Genomic DNA, 22,023 nt, shown 5'->3' with positions numbered 1-22,023 from the left:
GGCTTGCAGAAAACAAGGGTAAACCCGTGCAGTATATTTCATTCACCTGGTTCTCTGCGTATACCCCAATCCCCCAGTAAGAAATACCCTGCCACAGCAATGCAAAAATACATCCCTGCTTTAAAAATAAGGTGAAACCCTTTTCTTCTCGATTCAGGTTTGTGAATATTTTGGTTTCAGGATTGCAAGTAGTTTTTAAAAATTGATATATACCATGCAACAGTGCAGTAATGGATTTTTGCTTAAAGCTGGAAAACTTGTAAAATGTTTTGTTTTCTCAGTTCATTTTTGTTCTGGAGATTATAAATAGTTTGATTTTAAAATAACTTTACAATTGGTTCCTCTGCACGTTTTGGATTTTAACTTGCAATACACAGAGGAAATGGCTTAAATTAGCCCCATGCACATTCCTGTATATGTGTGTTGCAAATATAAAGTAATCTGCATTAACAGGTTTGTATGATCAGATTGATTAAAATAATCTTATGTTTACAGCAGTTAGGAATTGAGTTTGCATGTTCCCACATTTGAGTACTTCAACCCAGGATTCCTGCTTGGAGAAAAGCTGGAATTCTGGGAGCATTCAGGGGTCCCTAACCTTTTTATGGCATGGACTCCTACCAATAGCCAAGGGATCCATGGACCCCAGATTGGGAACCCTTGTTCTAATACTATAGAACTGCCCTACTTCAATTTTCTAACAGTATAAATAAGTGTGACAAATGTGGGAAGGCTTAGAATTGTAACTTTTATATTGCATGATTGCTAAAGGGGAGGTAATATTTAAACAAAGTTGAGGTTGAGATTGTGTTGCTGCTTTATGCTGGCTGTGTCTGTGTTAGCTCTTGAATTACGTAAAGTAAAATTAAACTATAGAAATACACAGCAAGTCCATTAGCAGCTGTAAAGATAGCTTAATATTTCCGGTGTAGACCCTGTGTCAGAACAGTTCTGACAAAGAGTCTACATCTGAAACGGCCTGTATTTTCTTATATTTTTCAGGTGCTGATGGACTTGCTGTCTTTTAATAAAACAGAATATGCTGGAATCAGTCAGCATCTTTGGAGAGAGGAAGGTAGGGTTAAATTTAAGATTGATGGCGTTTTGTCAGAACTGAAAGATATGAGACGCTTTTTGAATTCAGATGTTTTACTAAGTGAGAAGCGGTTTGGGGACATTAATTTGGTCATACCAATCAGGTCAGGAAGCAGAAAGGTGCAGACCTGAGCTGTTGCTACATTGCAGATGGTGGCATTATGTAATTAGTGTGCTGGATTTACATGGGAACCTACCAATTAACCTTCCAATTGTGCTTGGAAATTTTACATGTTGGCAGTGTTTTTAAAATAAAAAGTCACTGTACAAGAGCAACATATGTTGATAAGGCATTTATAAACAATTTGGTACAATCCACAGCTTGTTAGTAATTTAAAAATACGAATACTTAAGACTTTAAAAATATAGCCAATTTGTTCATGAGAAGATCCTGTAGACAGCAGTCATGTAGTCAAGTTTTTTTGATTGAGGATGCTGGGAAACTATAAAGATTAGCTTTATTTGTCACATGTACATCGAAGCGTACAGTGAGATGCATCAGATTAAATCAGTGAGGACTGTGCTGGGGGCAGCCTACAAGTGTCACCACGCTTCTGGTGCCAACATAGCATGCCCACAATTTATCCTAATCTTTATGATTGGAAAGTGCGAGAAACCTACACATTCATGAGGAGAGCATACAATCTCCTTACAGACAGCGATGGGAATCAAACCTCAGTTGGTGATTGCTGGTGCTGTAAAGCAATTGCGCTATTACGCTACTGTGACGCCCATACTGCTGCTGAGTACAATAAGATAATGAACAAATAGTCCTGCACCATGATTGTTGATCCAGTGTTCAGTACTGTTGTGTGGTTCAATACACTTGAGATCTAATTCTCTACCCATCTGGTGCACTAAATTCTTTCAAGAAATTTGGTCAAATTGTGACTTTTCCCAGTGTGCTGAACCTCTATCATGTTCATCAATTTAGGTGTAGATAGGAATTAATGTCAGTCTTGCCTGTGTTTGAGCCCATTAATAAAACTCACCTAAATTTCCTCATCTGCAATTTCACTGTTGCTTGCCCTGAGGTGGTGGCCTAGACTGTGGTCAGTTCTGGACAGCATGTCTTGAAGTCAAAGCTTGTTTTTTGACATGAGCAATGGAAGTAGTAAGTTTCAACCATTGCCTAAATATATCTAACTAGGCAATGCAACATTTTTGTGTATCAGTCTGCTTTGAAATAGCTGGCTGTTTGTGTGCAAGATCAGAGTAATGCTGCTAATTCATCATTTGTGCCAAACATGGAAAACTGTGAGGTAATCTGATTTAAAGGCATTAAGGACCACTGTCACCCAGAACGTGTCCTCTTCTCATTGCTACCATCAAGGAGGAGATGCAGGAACCTAAAGACACACAGTTGGCGTTTTAGGAACAGTTTCTTATGCTCTGCCATCAGATTTCTGAATGGGCAATGATCCCATGTACACTATCTCATTTTTTTCCTCTTTTTTGTTCTCTTTTTGCATGACCTATTAAATTTAATTTTCTTGTATATTGTGATACTTAGATTTTTGATTATCTATTGCAATGTACTGCTGCCACAAAACAGTTTATTTCGCGACATATGCTGGTGATATTAAATCTGATTCCAATTTAAATTAATTTCTTTCCTAAGACTTGTGTTTGATCAGACCCAGATTTTCCAGCTGACTACAGGGATTTGTTTTTAAACATTTGGACTTTGGCATGAAATATTCCTTTTGACTTGAGTACGCCTAGTCTGTGCACCTCCCTGGAGCTACAGGCTGTGTCTGTTAAGGAGCAGGCTTGTGTCCAACTGTTGGAGTCAACATATTGAATCTCTGGAATACTGTATAATGGCTGCTGCTTGGTATGCAGCATGCACTGCCCTGGCCAATAATTATCATTCTGCCTGCATTTTCTTAAAAATAAATTATCTGGTAATATTGCATTGCTGTCTATGGAAACTTACTGTGCACAAAATGGCCACTGATTTTGGGGTTTTCAAGGCTTTGTTATCTTTGCAGTCTTCTGAAATCAACTTAGTGGTTTTTACTTGCGATTTGGCATTTGAAGTTAGACAGTGCAGTAGCATTGCTACATTCCCACTTTATCCAAAAGAGTTGACTTTTTCTCAAGTATTACCTCTTGAGAGTCTCTCCAGTCACCTCTTCAGTGTTCCCCAAGTCCATGTTAAGGGAAATGTGCTATTAATGAACAAACACAGCTAAGGGACGCTAATTTAGTACAAACAGTTTTGGACATTATTTCCTCCGTTTTACTGAGAGAACTTGCAGGGATAACGAGCTGTGATGAAGAGACAGAATTTGCTCAATGTCTGTTAATTCAAAATTATAATTGCTGGGAAAATACTCAGTCATGCAGTAAATTCAATTCAGTAAAACTCCTGGGGAAATTATTGTGGTAATTTCAAATAAAGCAAGTTTAATCTGCGAGTACCAATTAAGTAAAAGGAAACATGCGTTTTTCTGAGATTTGAGTTTGGGAAGGAACAGGAAGTTCCTATTCTAATTTCTGAATTAGATAACCTGGAATATAACTATCATGCAAAGAAGAATTTGAAACACAAACATTAATTTATTCTAGAGCAGTGATTCACACCTTTTTTATGCCATGGACACCAGTTTGGGAACCCCTGTGCTGGAGTAACACACAACAAATTATCAATGGGTTAGGCAGCATTTATGGAAATTAATAAAGAGTCATCAGGACTGGAAAGGAAGGGGGAATTCCTTTCTGAAGGATCTTGACCCAAAATATTGACCGTTTCCACAGATGCTCCCTGAACTGCTGAGTTCCTCCAGCATTTTGTGTGTGTTGCACTGACTTCCAGCATTTGCAGAATCTCGTGTTTATTCATTTATTCTAACCATAGTGAATATTTTACTGTAATTGTATCTGAGCCATTATAAACCTTGCCTGAAGAATCATTGTTTCTTTTAATTTTAGGTGAACGTGTCTTGTGTTTCCATGGGCCATTGCTTTACGAGGCTAAGGTATGTGCTATAGAAACTGTTGTAAAGGTTTTTCAGTTTATTGGAATGTATGTTTATTATTTATGACTGACTTTAGTCAAAATGCTCTTGTAAATGTGAATCATGTTCTGTTTCTAATCATTGTTTCTCCAGCAAACTGGCATATCTCTGGAAATTGGTCTGAAATCCATTGCACATTTTCTGGTGAAAAAACAAGAGAACAGATGGGAAATTATTGGAAGCCTACAGATTTTATTTTATTTATTGTATATTTATTGAGGATTAGCACTGGACGGGCCCTTCCAGCCCTTTGAGCCATGCTGTCCAGCATCTCTAGTTTTAACCCAAGCCTAATTGCAGGACAGTTTACAGTGACCAATTAACTTACCAACCATATGTCTTTGGATTGTGGGATGGAACTGGAGAAAACTCATGTATTCCACGGAGAGAATGTACAGAGATTCTTTATAGATGATATCAGAATTGAACTCTGATGTCTCAAGCTGTAATAACATTGTGCTAACTGCTATGTTACTGAGGTTCAGATTTGAACTCTGACAACCGGACCTGTAATAGTGTCGCACTAACTGCTGCATACCATGGTGAAAACACTAGAGAACAAATCGAAAGTTATTGGAAGTGTACAGATTTATTTTCTTGTACAGAGAGTAGGAATGTTAATGTTTCACAATGGTTCAACAAAACTTAAAAAATGGTTTCATAGCAATTTCTTTTATATATTAGCAGCATGTGCGTCATTTTGTAAATTTGCATTGTTTGGATTTTTTTCTGAAAAAACTCAATGAAAGATTTCCTGTCACATGTACAGGATGTTTAATAAGGAGCCAGAGATTACTTTGGACTAGTAGTTGAGGGTGGAACAGTTGAGTCATGGTAATTATGGAGCAGAATTGGGCCATTCAGCCCATCAAATCTGCTCTACAGTTTTGTCATCACTGATCGACTTTCCCTTTCAACCTCATTTTCCTGTCTTCCTCCTGTAACTTGGAAAACCTACAGCACAATACAGGCCCTTCTGCCCATAAAGCTGTGCCAAACTTGTCCTTACCTTAGAAATTACCTAGGGTTACCCATAGCCCACTATTTTTCTAAGCTCCATGTACCTATCCAGGCGTCTCTTAAAAGACCCTATTGTATCTGCCTCCACCACGTCGCCAGCAACTCTTCAGAGATTGTCTGGCATCAGTGGTTGCATAATGAGGACTTCAGATATGTAGCAGCTGCTTATACGACCTTTTGCCACCTGCTCCCGTGGCTTCATGTGACCCTGATCGGGGGGGGGGGGGGGGGGGGGGGGGGGGGGGGGGGGGGGGGGAGCTAAGCGGGTGCTACACCTTGTCCAAAGGTGCCCTGCAGACTAGCAGAGGGAAGGAGTGTGTTACAGCTCCTTTAGTAGAGACGTATCCCTACCATGCCTTCTAACCAAGGATTAGCAGAAAGAAAAGTCCACTTGAAGGGCTATGTTGGAGTATTGAGTGGACAACTGAAGACGCACTTCAAAAATACATTGGTTTACAGATGAATTGTCAGTGAAAAAGTATTTGGGTTGGATAGTAAGTTGGGGAAGAAATTAATGCATTTGGCAAAAACTATTGTTGAGGAACTTATGAATTTAAAAACTAGCTTTCATGTGGATGATGTGTAACCTCTTGATTCATTCACCAATTGTTGACCACTTAATTTTTTCCCTTTGACATAGGTGTAGTGGGAATTAACACCATACACTATAGTAATGTATTAACTTTTGTGATGCCATCCAACATCCATTACTGCTGTCAGACAAAGTCCACTGTCTTAAGTTGTCTTCCACACTACACAGTGTGATGTGTTTCTACACATCTTAGTTGAAATCCTGTAACTCTGAACAGACCTTGGTATCACCAACTTCTTGAGGATTTAAGGTAGACAAAACTGATCTTGCCTGAGCAATCTGAGTATTGGGCAAGGAAAGCCTATCACAAATTGCTTCTCTAGCTACTAATATAATTTACCCGGGAGTACGTATCATTGAGGTTGAATCTGCTGCATTTGGTATGTGTTAATGTAATATAAATGGCATGAAAATTAACTTTATGAGCAACTGCACATACTAACTTTACATGCTTACACTTAAATTAGTGTAATTTAACGAAGACTGTTGGTTGAGCTTGGGAGGTAGTATCTTGTTGTATTGAAGGGCATTTCCATAATTACTCTGGAGGACACCGGGCATCTACTGTGTCTGCTGCTCCCAGTGTGGCCTTCTGTATGTCAGTGAGACCTGACGTAGATTGAGAGACTGTCTCACCAAGCACCTACACTCCGTTCCCTAGAAGAAGAGGGATCTCCCAGTGGCCACCCATTTTAATTCCACTTCCCATTCCCATTCCAATATGTCAATCCATGACCACCTCAACTGTCGCGATGAGGCCACACTCAGACTGGAGGAATGACACCTTATATTCGATCTGGGTAGCTACCAATCTGAGGGCATGAACATCCAGTAATGCCCCCCCCCCTTCACATTCCCCATCCCCTTTCCATCTCTCCCCTTATCTCCCTCTGGTGTTCCTCCCCCCTTTCTTTCTTCTGTTCTCTCCTATTGGACTCTTACTTCTCCAGCCCTGTATTTCTTTCACCAATCAACTTCCCAGCTCTTTACTTCATCCCTCCCCCTCCTGGTTCCACCTCATGTTTCTCTGTCCCCTCCTTTTAAATCTACTCATCTTTTTTTTCTCCAGTCCTGCTGAAGGGTCTCAGCCCGAAATGTTGACTGTACTTTTTTTTCCATAGATGCTGCCTGGCCTGCTGAGTTCCTCCAGCATTTTTGTGTGTGGCTTGGATTTCTAGCATTTGCAGATTTTCTCTTGTTTGTCCCTGACCAATTCCATTGTCACTCTTTTGCCCTATCTATTGAAGCTGCAGTCTTTATTATGTTCGTTTAACTAGTTCTGGCGGCATTCTGCTTGTGTACCCAGTGCAGGGACCAAAGATCTACTTGTGAGATGTTGCCACTCAAATGATGGCTGTTTAATTTCACTAGGCAGGTAATTCAAATTTTTCTGAACGTGTGTTGATTTGTTCAAAGAAGCTGTTCATTGCATCAGCTGATCATTTCACAAAGGGACCTTAACTCCTGTGTTTTGGCAGATTTCTGAAGTCATGTTGCAAAAGCAGTGTTCTCAGTCAGCTCCTGGGTTTAGTTGTACAGACTTCATAGTACTTGTCTGATGAATTAGAAAAAAACACTTTGATTATCCCTAAAGGCTAAGTTTTCCTTTTGAAATTAAACTTTAATTTCCATAAGAATGAATATGATGTCTTGCTGCTGCCCGTAAGGAGTCTGTATGTTCTCCCCATGGCCATATGGGTGTCCTCCGGGTACTCTGGTCTCCTTCCACAGTCCAAAGATGTACTGGTTGGTAGGTTAATTGGTCATTGGAAGTTGTCCTGTGGTTAGGCTAGGGTTAAATCGGGGGATTGCTGGGCGGTATGGTTCGAGGGCTAGAGGGACCTATTCTGCACTGTACCTCAATAACTAAATATTAGATGCACACCAAGTACTATTTCCACTTTTAGGTTATGTAGTTCTCTTATAGAAATTAGTATATTGGAAGTAAGAGCTATAATTAGATTAATCTCTTAACCCTTTTAGTGTTCCATTGAATGTATTTTAAGTAGGGGCAATGGATGGGCAATTAAGCAATAGAATCTCAGACGTTCACATCCTCTACAACGAATGTACCTGAAGCTTCAGTGTGTACCATCTATAAAATAATATGGTATACTATAGTATCTAGGCAGTCTTTGCATGTCTCTGCAGCTACTAAAGATGTGTTATGTAAACAAAACATTGCTTTAGTTAAAAACCTGCAAAGCTTAACTATTAGTCCTACTTTGCTACTCTGAGAATTCAGCCTTCAGATGCTATACATTTGAGATATTCTGATTTTATAACACTTTAAGAAGATGTTTCCTCAATGGTAAAGCTTTACTTACTGAACATTTTGTCCTGTGCCTCTATTTACACTCAATTCTGAACTGTTTTATCAGGTAAAGATTACCAGACTGGTAATCTTCAAGGATGTTCTGAAAGCCTCGTTGGGGGAAAAAGGAGGAATATTTGGGATGGCATTGAGAACCTCAAATCCATACCCAAAGCTAAGAGAAGTCCTGTGTAAAGGGTGGAAAGTATGTACCAGAACCCGAGCTGCCTGGCTAGTGATACATTTCCTGCCCCAACTTTGGAAAAGTCACAGTTCACCCAGAACACTCCTAAGTCACCTCAACTTGCAGAACTGAAATCAAAGCAAGTTATTAATCTCAAGAGATGCCTAACAAAAAAAATCTGAATAAATGCATTCCCTTTCAAATGAATAGAATGTATTTGTAGTGCAGTTAGAGATTGGAAGGTATGACATTGTGGGCATCACTGAGTCATGGCTGAAAAAAGATTACAGCTGGGAGCTTAATATCCAAGGAAACATATTGTATCAAAAGGACAGGCAGGTAGGCAGAGGGGGTGAGGTTGCTCTATTGGTAAAAACTGAAGTGAAATCCTTAAATGACATAGGATCAGAAGATGTAGAATCCATGTGAATAGAGTCAAGAAACTGCAAAGGTAAAAAAGATTCTGATGGAAGTTATATACAGGCCTCCGAACAGTAGCCAGAGTGTGGGATATAAATTATAACAGGAAATGGAAAAGGCATGTAAAAAGGGGACTTTTATGATAGTCATGAGGTCGTCAGTATGCAGCTAGATTGGGAGAATCAGTTTGGTGCTGGATCCCAAGAGAGGAAACTTGTAGAATGCCTGCAGGATAGCTTTAGAGAAGTTTGCGATTGAGCCCATCAGGGGAAAGCAATTCTGGATTGGGTGTTGTGCAATGAACAAGATTTGAGCAGGGAGCTTACGGTAGATGAACCCTTCAGAGGTAGTGATCATAATATGCTGGAATTCACGCTGCAGTTTGAGAGGGAGAAGCAGATTCATCAATGTTACAGTACAGTGATGGGAATTACAGAGGCATGAGAGGGGCTGGCCTAAATTGATTGGAAAAGGACACTGGTGGGGATGATGACAGAACAGCAATGGCTGCTGATTTGGGGAGAAATTTGGAAGGTGCAGGATAGATACAATCCAAAGGTGAAGTATTCTAAAGGCAGGACTGGGCAACTGGCTGACAAGGGAAGTCAAAGATAGCATAAAAGGAAAAGTGAGGGCATATAATATGGAAAAAAATAGTGGGAAGTTTGAGGAGTGAGATGCTTATCAAAGACAAACAAAAGGCAGCTTAAAAAAAACATGGTGGGGAGGTGAAATATGATGGTAAGCTAGCCAACAGTGTCAGGATAGCAAAAGAGTATTAGGGGGCAGAAATGAGTGCAGTTGCTATTGTTATGTAGAAAGTGCTTGGGAACCTGAAAGGTCTGAAGGTAGGTAAGTCACCTGGACCAGGTGGACTACACCCCAGGGTCCTGAAAGACGTAGCTGAAGAGATTGTGGAGGCATTAGTAACAAACTTTCAAGGATTTCTAGATTATGAAATGGTTCCAAAAGACTGGAAAATTGCAAATATTAGTCTATTCTTTAAAAAGGGAGGAAGGCAGAAGAAATAAATTGTAGGCCAATTAACTTCAGGAGAAGGTCCAGGAGATGTTGGAGTCAGGGTATTTGGAGGCACATGATAAAGTAGGCCAAAGTCAACATGGTTTCCTTAAGGGAAAGTCTTGCCTGACATACCTGTTGGAATTATTTGAGGATATAACAAGCAGAATAGACAAGGGAAGTGTCATGTTGGATTTTCAGAAGGCACATGAGGGTGCTGAACAAGCAAAAAGTCCATGGTGCTACAGGAAAGTTATTAACATGGATAGATGATTGGCTGACTGGCAGGAGGCAAAGAGTGGGAATCAAGGTGCCCATTTCTGGTTATCTGCTGGTGATTTGTGGTGTGCTGCAGAGGTTTATGTTGAGACCATTTCTTTTCACGATATATGTGAAAGATTTGGATGACAGAATTGATAGCTTTGTGGCCAAGTTTGCGGATGATACCAAGATGGGTGGAGGGATAGGTAGTATTAACGGAGCAGGGAGTCTGCAGAAGGACATATTTGGAGAATAAGCAAAGAAGTGGCAGATGGAATATAATGTAGGGGACTTTGGTAGAAGAAATAAAGGTATGAACTATTTTCTAACCTGGGAGAAAATTAAAAAATTGTGTGCAAACGAACTTTGGGAATCTTGCACAAGGACTCCCAAAGGTTAACTAGCAGGTTAAGTGGATGGTAAGGAAGGCAAATGCAATGTTATCAATCATTTTGAGAGACTAAATTATAAGGGCAAGAATGTACTGGGGCATTATAAGGTATTGGTCATACCACACTTGCAGTATTGTGAGCAGTTCTTGGCCCTTTATATATGAAAAGATGTGCTGTATGGTCCATGGAAGGTTTATGAGAATGATTCTAAGAATGAAAGGGTTAAAATGAGCATTTGATGGCTCTGGGCCTGTATTTGCTGGAGTTTAGAAGAATGAGATGGGATATCATTGAAACCTATTAAATATTGAAAGGTTGGGATAAAGGGGATGTGGAAAGGATGTTTCCTATAGTGGGGGAGTCTAGGACCAGTGGGTTCAGTGGCAGAATTGAGGGGCGTCTATTTAAAACAGAGATGAGGAAAAATTTCTTTTGCCGGATGGTGGCAAATCTGTGGAATTCATTGCAGTGGATGGCTGTGGAGGCCTACTGATTGTGTGTATTTAAAGTGGAGGTTGATTGGATTTTGATTAGTTAGGGGAGCAATGGTTATGGGGAGAAGGCAGGAGAATGGGGTTGAGAAGAATTAATAATCAGCCACAATGGAACGGTGCAGACTCAATGGTCAAATAACCTAATTCAGATCCTATGTCTTATAGAAACATAGAAAATAGGTGCAGGAGTAGGCCATTTGGCTCTTCGAGCCTGCACCGCCATTCAGTATGATCATGGCTGATCATCCAACTCAGAACCCTGTACCTGCCTTCTCTCCATACCCCCTGATCCTTTTAGCCACAAGGGCCATATCTAACTTAATGCTGTTATCGTCTTTACACATCTGAGAAACTATTTGGTTATCTAAGAGGAAAGTTGTGCTTTTAAAAATATTAAATCACGTTCTGTGATTATGCTTCAAACATCATTTAAAAGCAAAACCTATTTCATGTTTGCAAATGGTTTTTAATGTTTATTTTGTCATTATTATTTCTGTATCATGCTTTAAACTCTTCATTAATGTCAAAGCCATCAAATGCTGATCTTAGTTTCAGTTAGGGACACTTCCTTAACCAGAATTTAACTGTTATTCATCAAATGTTTGTTTAGTTTTGATCAACCACATGGAAGGTTTGATCCAGATCATTGGCTAAGAGATAACTGATCCATTGGGGCTTTTGCAGTCTTTTCCTTCATGTACATCTCTCTCATATTTGGTTACAGATGTCTTTAAAGCAACTGTGCTTTCCAGTAATCCTGTTTCTTGCTGATGTAGGAATGGGGTTTTGTTCAATATCAGTCAAGCGATTGTTTTAAAAAAACAATATTCTAAATTACTTATCTAACTTGCTGAATTGTTACCTCTCTTGAATGTAATTTTTCTTTTCATTTTTCAGTGCGTAAAAGTTGCTATAAAGGACAAGCAAGTGAAATACTTCATACATTATAGTGGCTGGAATAAGAAGTAAGTATAAATTATCATAGAAAGATTTTGTAAAGGATATTGTATATTTCTGGGTGAAATAATACTTCGAAGTTTGGACTATGTGATAGAAGGGGGGGGGGGTAGCAAGATGATTTGAGTCAAGTAAAGTGTTCTCTTAAAAACACAAAATGCTGGCAGAACTCAGCAGGCCAGACAGCATCTATGGGGGGAGGTAGTGACGACGTTTCGGGCCGAAACCCTTCATCAGGAGTGAAGTAACATGGGATGGTCAAGGGGGGATAAGAAGTGGGGGGAGGGATAAAGTAGAGAGCTAGGAAGTGATAGGCTGGAGGGAAATGGGCTAGGTGGAGAATTATGGGAAATAAAAGAGAAAGAAAGTAGGGCTGGGGGGAAAAAGAGAGAAAGAGAAAAAAGAGAAAGAAAGAGAGAGAAAGAGAACCAGACTGAAATAATAGATAGGGATGTGGGTAAGGGGGGGGGGCAGGGGTATCAACGGAGGTCTGTGAGTTGGATGTTCATGCTGGCAGGTAGGAGGCTACCTAGGTGGGAGACAAGGTATTGCTCCATCAACCTGTGTGTGGCCTCATCTTGACGGTAGAGGAGGCCATGGACAGACATATCAGAGTGGGAGTGGTCTGTGGAATTGAAGTGTGTGGCCACAGGGAGATCCCGCCACTGCTGGAGGACTGAGTGAAACGGTCTCCCAGTCTGCAGCGTGTCTCCCCAACGTATAAATGGCCACATCGGGAGCACCGGATACAGTATATCACCCCAGTTGACTCGCAGGTGAAGTGGTGCCTCACTTGAAAGGACTGTCTGGGGGCTGGGATGGTGGTGAGGGAAGAAGTGTGGGCGCCAGACAGTCTTCTTCCTCTAGCAGTGGCGGGATCTCCCTGTGGCCACACACTTCAATTCCACAGACCACTCCCACTCCCACTCCCACTCTGACATGTCTGTCCATGGCCTTCTCTACCGTCAAGATGAGGCCACACGCAGGTCAGTGGAGCAATACCTTGTCTCCCGCCTAGGTAGCCTCCTGCCTGCCGGCATGAACATTCAACTCACAGACCTCCGTTGATACTCCTTACCCCCATCCCTATCTATTATTTTAGTCTGGTTCTCTTTCTCTCTCTTTCCCACCCTCACTATAATCTCACCCCAGCCCTACCTTTCTTTCTCTTTTATTTCCCATAATTCTCCACCTTCCCCCTAGCCCATTTCCCTCCAGCCTATCATTTCCTAGCTCTCTACTTTATCCCTCCCCCCACTTATCCCTCCTCGACCATCCCATGTTACTTCACTCCTGATGAAGGGTCCCGAAACGTCGTCACTACCTCCTCCCATAGATGCTGTCTGGCCTACTGAGTTCTGCCAGCATTTTGTGTTTTTATTTATTTCCAGCATCTGCAGATTCACTCGTGCTGCCTTTAAAGTGTTCTCTTGAGGGGTTGTCTATTGGTGGGCCCTGAGTTGGTGGTACAAGCCCATCTGGGGTCCATATATTCTGGTGCAGTGTGGACCTGTGCAAGTAGTGACTATGTGTAGGTTGGTCTTTTGGTTTTTCAGTCCTTCCTTTCACAGCCACCTTGCTAACGGTAGGTGAATGGAAATCAGTGTAATAAACACTTGGAGCAAGTAGCTGGAATTTTGCTGGTAATGCATCAACTTATAGAAAGAGCACTATTGATGGGATTTAATTTACAGTGAAATGTAATGAAGGATGAGGTACTGTAGGTTGATTGGACATTTGATAGCCAGGAATGTTACCCATGGAGTTTAGTTTATCATGTCAGTGGTACCTTTCTAAAAATCGAACTTTCTGGTACCTTATTGATCTATAAATATTATTGTGGTAGTGGTAATATTATCTATTGTACTTCTCCTGTTTTGGTGAATGATCTATTTGGAAAACCATCTATGAAATAAGGGAGATGTTATTTCTGAATCATGGAACATATGCTGGAACTTTTACCTTGAGACACATGAAGATAATGTTATCACAGCTATATCAGCACAGTTTATGTTGGCTTTTCTGTGGCACCTCCATCTAAAACGTTATTGTACTTTTGTAACCTGGATTTTGCAGAGTGTAACACTGGGGTGAATATGGTGGATTGCCAGTAGCAACTGATCATACATCTTTTCACTGGATAGTTAGTGTTACGTTACTGTTTTTAATTGTTTCACTCTGAGGAAGGGGTGCTAAAACAGCAATTGTTTTTAAGATGGATAGTCTCACTAATTTGCATTAATGTGAAAGACCTGATAGGCGTCATTTTCCCAGCAGGGCAGACACTATAATTACTGATCAATTATTAATAATTGATGCACGTTGGTTCAGGTTTCACTGGAGAACTCCAGTGAAACCTTGCTGTGGAGATTGGATGTGAAAGTATAACATCGGAATGGTTGGGACTTTTGTTCTAACTTAATCCATGGAAGAGATCTGAAATCTCAGACAGACAGACATACCTTATTGATCCCAAGGGAAATTGGGTTTCGTTACAGTCGCACCAACCAAGGATAGTGTAGAAATATAGCAATATACAACCATAAATAATTAAATAATAGTAAGTCAATTATTCCAAGTGGAAATAAGTCCAGGACCAGCCTATTGGCACAGAGTGTGTGACACTCCGAGGGGGGAGTTGTAAAATATGATGGCCACAGGCAGGAATGACTTCCTGTGACGCTCAGTGTTGCATCTTGGTGGAATGAGTCTCTGGCTGAATGTACTCCTGTGCCTAACCAGTACATTATGGAGTGGATGGGAGACATTATCCAAGATGGCATGCAACTTGGACAGCATCCTCTTTTCAGACACCACCATCAGAGGGTCTAGTTCCACCCCCACAACATCGCTGGCTTTATGAATAAGTTGATTCTGTTTGTGTCTGCTACCCTCAGCCTGCTGCCCCAGCACACAACAGCAAATACAGACACAAAGGCAGTTTTGGAAGATTCCTTATTGCCAGTTAGTTATGGGAAAGATTTGGCTAATCAGCCTTTGATTTATTGTTTCATCATAATATAGCCTAGTCATATCGCCCATGAGAAATAATATTTCTACCTTTGATAGGTATTCCTCTAATGACAAACTTGCTCTGCAGCACATTGACTCTAGGGTATGTGCCTATATTTACAAATCTATTTTTCACATTCCTTTCTGGCTATAGGAATAGATTTTACTAAACTACGGCAAAATACATTTCATTTAATCTTTTTAGTTTGTATAATCCTGCTGATGGCAATAATTTTTAACAGCGTGTCCATCTTGTAAATTGAAGAGTGAAAATGAGCCTCTGGCTTGCTGTGCAGAATCTCTCTGGACTGCTTTTGGGTTGACCCAATTCCTTTATTTTTCTTGATTGGACTTTTCAGCTCTGCAGCTGCGCAAGGAAATGGCAGCAAGCAGCTTTCTTAATTCTGCTGATGTATGTGAATTTTTGAAGATTTATTCTAAATAAAGAAGTAAAGGGTTCACATTTAGCTTTTTTAATGTTAAGCATTGGTTTATTATTGTAAAAATATTTAGAATTCTTAAAATAGAATTGCAACTCCTTGCGATTGTGATTGACATCTATCACTTTCAATTGTTTTGCTTCACTCTCAAAACTCTTCAATCCATTTGGTTCAAGGTGGCCAGCATCTTCTGGTTTGTATGTGGTCAGAGCATCCACAGTATTGGGGATAAAAAATTAAAAAAAATATTGCCAATTTCTCCTCCTGTCACTATAGTGGCTATAGTACTGAATAAACTCCGCAATTTAAACTTTCCAGCTAGAGGAAATCTTGATTCTTGTCGGTTTCACAAGCCTCAATGAAATCGACTCACAGTAATGTGAAACACCAGTAAATGTAGTGCAATTTCCCTTCATCTCTCTTTAGCAGGGCAACCCCTGTCATCCCTGGAATCAATTTTAGAGAATCTGTATTGCATTGGCTCTAAGGCAAGTATCTGCATACAGAAGCTAAAACTGCATATAATACTGTTGATGTGCCTCCATGAGTTCTGCAATTTCAGCAAGGCTTTCTTAATTTGTAGTTCAGTCTCCTTCACAGTAAAGACCAATGTGCTATTTTCCTTTGTAATCACTTGCTGTACCTATTTTTTGCATTTCATTAAAGTAGTCATTGATTCCTCTATGCCTGCATGTATTACTAGCTTGTCACTTATAAAAGGCTTTTCTCCTTAAGAATGGATATATTTCTGTACATTATGCCCCACTCAGCATATTTGTCCACTCAGGTTTTTCATCACCCCTCTCTCCTCCCAGTTTTCCAAGCCAGCATTTATCATCGCAAACAGAAATGCGTTATAACATTCATCTATGTCAATTATATCAGCTAGCAAGAACTGAGGGCTCAGTATTGATCTGAGTGGCACTCCATTAGTCAAGCATAGAAAAGTACAGTACAGAAACAGGCCCTTCAGCCCACAATGTTGTATTCAGCCAATTAAATTAATAATCAAATTATTCAACTAAACTATTCCCTTATGCGTACACAACGTCCATATTCTTCCGTTTTCCTCATATCATGAACCTATCTAATTGTCTGATGTATCTGCCTCTCACCACCATAGGCAGTGCATTCCAGGCACCCACCACTCTGTTTTAAAAAAACAACTTCTCACATCTCCTTTAAAATTACCTCTTCTGACCTTAAACGCATGCCCTCTGGTACCAGATGTTTAAAAACCTGGGAAAAAGATATTATCTGTCAAAGGTTCAAAGGTCCAATTTAATGTCAGAGAAATGTATACAATATACATCCCTGAAATGCTTTTTCTTCGCAAACATCCACAAAAATGGAGAAGTGCCCAAAGAATGAACAACTGCTAAACGTGAGAACCCCAAAGTACCCCCCCCCCCCCACCAGCTCCCCCCCACACGTAAGTGGCAGCAAGGAACAATTCCCTCTGCCCCCACTGGCAAAAAAAAGCAAGTATTGCACTCATGCATGAGCAAGGCAATAGCAAAGACACAGACTTGCTGTTACTGCAAAGACTTTGCATTTTACACCAGCATTCGACATGCCACAGGTTCTTTCTCTCCCTAACAAGGGAGAGGGAGGTGTCTCCATTTTCCCAGCGAGCAGGGAGACATAACAAACAACTCACTGGTTTACGATATTAAAAGTCCATTATGTCACTTTTTTTTTTAGCTCTGTGCCTGAAGATCACAAAGATCTCGGGTCTTTGGGCACACAGCAGAGGATTTCCTGACTCTCCTGCCATGACACCAACCCTCGATCTGCCCGTCTTCAGAGCCCTGAGATCTTAGGCTTCCAAATACGAGCCGGATTCTCAGACTGAACCCTTGGCATGCTGAACAACAGCCAGTCCTGAAATCCCGAGAACAGGTCCCACTCCTGCAAAGAACCGATCTCAGCGTGTAACTCCGGGTCAGGGTCTTAACGCTGAAAGGGAAAAATAAAAATATTTAAGATGGAAATAGAGCTGTTTCTTTAGATGCAAGCAAAGGAGTCACCGTTTATCACCATCTTAACTCTGCCTCCATTTCTGCACTACTCTGTCTACTCTATCTATGCCTTTCATAATCTCAGATCTCCTGTCAGTCTCTGCTGCTTCAGAGAAAACAACCCAAGTTTGTCCAACCTCTTGTAATAGCGCATGTCCTGTAATCCAGGCGACATCCTGGTGAACCTCTTCTGCAGCCTCTCCTCTTGACATTCTTCCTGTATTGGAGCGACCATAACTGTGTGCATTACTCCAGACATGGCCTAAGTAGAGTTTTGTGAAGCTGCAACATAACTTCATGCCTTTGAACTCAATGCCTTGACTAATAAAGGTAACACAAAGAACACTGCAGATGCTGTGGTGAAATCAATGCGAACAAACAAGCTGGAGGAACTCAGCAGGTCGGGCAGCATCCGTGGAAACAAGCAGTCAACGTTTCGGACCGAGACCCTTCATCAGGACTGAAGAAGGAGGGGGCAGGGGCCCTATAAAGAAGGTGGGGGGAGGTGGAAGGTGCCAGGTGAAAAACCAGTCAGAGGAAAGGTCAAGGGGTGGGGGAGGGGAAGCAGGGAGGGGATAGGCAGGAAAGGTGAAGAAGGAATGTAAGGGGAAAGCACTATGGGTAGTAGAAGGAGGCGGAACCATGAGGGACGTGATAGGCATCTGGAAGAGGAGGCAGAGTGAAGCTGGGATGGGGAAAGGGAGGGGGAGGGAATTACCGGAAGTTGGGGAATTCGATGTTCATACCAAGGGGCTGGAGACTACCGAGACAGTATATGAGGTGTTGCTCCTCCAACCTGAGTTTAGCCTCATCGTGGCAGTAGAGGAGGCCATGTATGGACATATCCAAATGGGAATATGAAGCAGAGTTGAAGTGGGTGGCAACTTGGAGATCCTGTCCGTTGTGGCGGGCGGAGTGGGGTGCTCGACGAAGCGGTCCCCCAATCTGCTTCGGGTCTCACCGATGTAGAGGAGGCCGCACCGGGAGCACCCGATGCAATAGATGACCCCAACAGACTCACAAGTGGAGTGTTGCCTCACCTGGAAGGACTGTTTGGGGCCCTGAATGGTGGTAAGAGAGGAGGTGTAGCACTTACGCTTGCAGGGATAAGTGCCAGGTGGGAGATCTGTGGGGAGGGAAATTTGGACCAGGCAATCGCGGAGGGAACGATCCCTGCGAAAAAGTGGAGAGGGGTAGAGAGGGAAAGATTTGCTTAGTGGTGGGGTCCTGTTGAAGGTGGTGGAAGTTGTGGAGGATAATATGCTGGATCCGGAGGCTGGTGGGATGGTAGGTGAGGACAAGGGGAACACGGTCCCTGTTGTGGTGATGGGAGGATGGGGTGAGAGCCGAAGTGCGGGAAATGGAGGAGATGCGGGTAAGGGCATCATTGATGACAGCAGAAGGGAAGCCATGATTCTTAAAGAAAGAGGACATTTGAGATGTCCTGGAACAGAAAGCCTTATCCTGGGAGCAGATGTGGCGGAGACGGAGGAATTGGGAATAGGGAATAGGATTTTTACTTTTGGCAGGGTAGGAAGAGGTATAGTTAAAGTAGTTATGAGAGTCAGTGGGTTTATAGAAGATGTCAGTGGACAGTCTATCTCCAGAGATGGAGACCGAGAGATCAAGAAAGGGGAGAGAAGTGTCCGAGATGGACCAAATGAATTTGAGGGCTGGTTGAAAGTTAGAGGCAAAGTCAATGAAATTGACGAGCTCAGCATGGGTGCAGGAAGCAGCACCAATGTAATCGTCAATGTATCCAAGGAAAAGTTGGGGAGCTGTACCAGTATAGATTTGGATCACAGACTGTTCCACATAACCCTCGAAAAGGCGGGCATAGCTGGGGCCCATGCGAGTGCCAATAGCTACACCCTTGGTCTGAAGAAAGTGGGAAGAGCCAAAAGAGAAGTTATTAAGTGTGAACAACAACACACACAAACTGCTGGTAGAACACAGCAGGCCAGGCAGCATCTATAGGGAGAAGCGCTGTCGACATTTCGGGCCGAGACCCTTCGTCAGGATGAAAGGTCTCGGTCCGAAACGTCGACAGCGCTTCTCCCTATAGATGCTGCCTGGCCTGCTGTGTTCGACCAGCATTTTGTCTGTGTTGTTTGAATTTCCAGCATCTGCAGATTTCCTCGTGTTTGCTTATTAAGTGTGAGTACCAGTTCTGCCAACCGGAGGAGTGTGGTGGTGTTGGGGGAACTGGTGAGGTCTATTGTCAATAAAGTAACGGAGGGCTTTGAGGCCTCCTTGATGGGGAATTGAAGTGTAGAAGAATTGGACATCCATGGTGAAAATGAAGCAGTTGGGACTGGGGAACTGGAAGTTATTGAAGAGGTGGAGGGCATGGGATGTATCCGGGATGTAGGTTGGGAGGGACTGAACTATGGGTGACAAAATGGAGTCCAGGTACAAGTTTGGTGGGGCAGGAGCAGGCCAAAACTATAGGCCTACCAGGACAGTCAGGCTTGTGGATCTTGGGGAGGAGGTAAAACTGAGCAGTGCGGGGTGTAGGAATTATGAGTTTTTTGGCTGAGGATGGAAGGTCAGGTCTGATGAAGGGTCTCAACCTGAAACATTGACTGTTTATTTCCATGGATGCTGCCTGACCTGTTGAGTTCCTCCAGCGTGTTGTGTTTGTTGCTAACTCACTAATCCAGTTAATCTTTGACCACCACCCTCTGTCTTATATGGGCAAGCCCAATCAGAATTCAAATGGCCAATTCACCATAGATCCCATGCACCTTAATCTTTTGGATGAACCACCCATGAGGGACCTTGTCAAACACCTTACTAAAATCCATGTAGACAATATCCACAGCTCTACCTTCATCAATCACACTAACCATCTCACTGGAAAAACTCAAGTCACTTGCCCCACAAAAACCCATGTTGGCTTTCCTTAGTTAGGCCATGGTTTTTCAAATGTTCATGAATCCTATCCCTAAGAATTCTCTCCAGTGAAACGTTCTAGGCTGAAAGATGTTCATTTATTACTAATATTTTGCTTCTAAACCAATCTTTCTGCATACCAATCTGTAAGCTCTTTATGTTTCCTACTTATTATCTTGTTATTTTGTACTCGTTATTTATTGCTATTTATTTAAATTTGCATTTGCACAGTTTGTTGTTCATTGATTCTATTTGTAGTTGCTGTTCTATAGATTTGCTAAGTATGTCCGCAGGAAAAAGAATCTCAGAGGGTTGTATGTGGTGACATGTATGTACCCTGGTAATAAATTTTACTTTGAACTTTACTTTGAAGCCCATCTTTCATGCAAGAACTTCTGGAATGGCTTGCAAAAAAATTAAGAGTTTGTCTTCAGTTCTGTGGACTTTGCAAGCTATACCATTTTCTTATCTCTGCAGTTTATTTACTACAGGTTATATTCAACCTCTTACTGTAAATGTGTCCCTTTCTTTATCTTGAACTTGACCCAAGCACCAGGAGGGTGTTGTCTGGTTGAACAATGAAGCACAAGTAGATATGTAAGCTCTTGTGCATCCAATGTGACAGGTTAAAGGGCAGTCTTTGGTTCCATTTATCTTTTTCTGATGGTGAATGATCAGTAAAAGATGTAAAGAGCTATAAGGTACGTTTGTATTGGCTGTTTGGTTAGGAGTATGTTGGTGGCTTGAGGACTAAAGTGCAGAATCAATATACAAACTCCTTACAGACAAACCGGGGTTTAATTTCCACCACTGTCTGTAACGAGTTTGTATGTTTTCCCTGCAACCATATGGATTTCTTCTGGGTGCTCCGGATTCCTCCCACATTCCAAAGACATACAGGTTAGGGTTAGTGACTTGTGGGCACACTTGCTAATTTGATTTGACATAACAATGCATTTCACTGTATGTTTCGATGTACTTGTGACAAATAAAGCTGATCTACATTTGTTTGGGATTCTTTGCTTTTGGCAATTACATAATGAGACACTGGGAAAGCAGAGTGATGGCAGTTAAGTTTCAATCTGATAATGACTTGCACCATGAGGGGAGAAGACAGCTGCTTGGTGTTGGGCCTCAGATTAGTTGTGGGACAGGCCTGAAGGATTGAATAATCTGCCCCTGTTCCAAGATTCCTGGATATTGTTTTGGATCACAGATCAATTGTGGGACAGGCTTGAAGGATTGAATGATCTGCCCCATTCCTATGTTGCTGAAAAATTAGTTGAGGATGGGGCACATTTTGGCGCTCCTAAAACCATAAAATATAGGAGCAGAATTAGGCCATTTGGCTCATTGAGTCTGCTCCACCATTTTATCATGACTGATCCAATTTTACTCTCAGCCCCAGTCTTCTGTCTTCTGCCTTCTTCCCATATTCCTTCATGCCCTGACCACTTAAGAATCTTATCAACCTCTTAATTGAAAGGCACTGCAGAGAATGGTGCTGATAGCCAAGCGCATCTGTAGATATGAACATTCCTCTATTCAGGACATTTACAGCAGCAAGTGGGTAAAAAGGGCTCGGGGATCATCAAGGACTCCAGCCACTCCAGCTACAAATTGCTTCCATCTGGCAAACAGTACTGCAGCATTAAGGCCAGGACCAACCAGCTCCGAGACAGCTTCTTTCACCGGGCCGTCAGATTGATCAATACACATTGATCTGATTGTGTATCTAACTGTACACTGTATATCTGACTGTACATATATACAAAACAATTATGTATACAGGTGTCCCCCGTTTTTTGAACGTTCGCTTTGTGACAACTCGCTGTTACGAAAGACCTACATTAGTACTTGTTTTTGCTAACCAAAGAGGATTT

General features: G+C 41.7%; 1 protein-coding gene across 3 annotated transcripts in view; it reads left to right on the top strand.

Annotated features, from left to right (window-relative positions):
• Positions 1-22,023, top strand: part of morf4l1 (mortality factor 4 like 1) — a 50,503-nt gene that overhangs the window by 376 nt on the left and 28,104 nt on the right. For 2 of the 3 annotated variants that reach the window (XM_059953030.1, XM_059953032.1), the window contains exons 2-4: positions 1,003-1,075; positions 4,033-4,079; positions 11,713-11,780. In XM_059953030.1, the coding sequence (XP_059809013.1) occupies positions 1,009-1,075; positions 4,033-4,079; positions 11,713-11,780 (182 nt within the window). In that variant the 5' untranslated portion in view covers positions 1,003-1,008. The remainder of the gene's footprint in view (positions 1-1,002; positions 1,076-4,032; positions 4,080-11,712; positions 11,781-22,023) is intronic. The other variant, XM_059953033.1, reaches the window with a different exon arrangement.

The sequence above is a fragment of the Hypanus sabinus genome, chromosome 28, assembly GCF_030144855.1.
Source record: "Hypanus sabinus isolate sHypSab1 chromosome 28, sHypSab1.hap1, whole genome shotgun sequence".
NCBI lineage: Eukaryota > Metazoa > Chordata > Chondrichthyes > Myliobatiformes > Dasyatidae > Hypanus > Hypanus sabinus.
The sequence above is the reverse complement of the archived record's forward strand: the minus strand, read 5'-3'. Positions and strand labels throughout refer to the sequence as shown.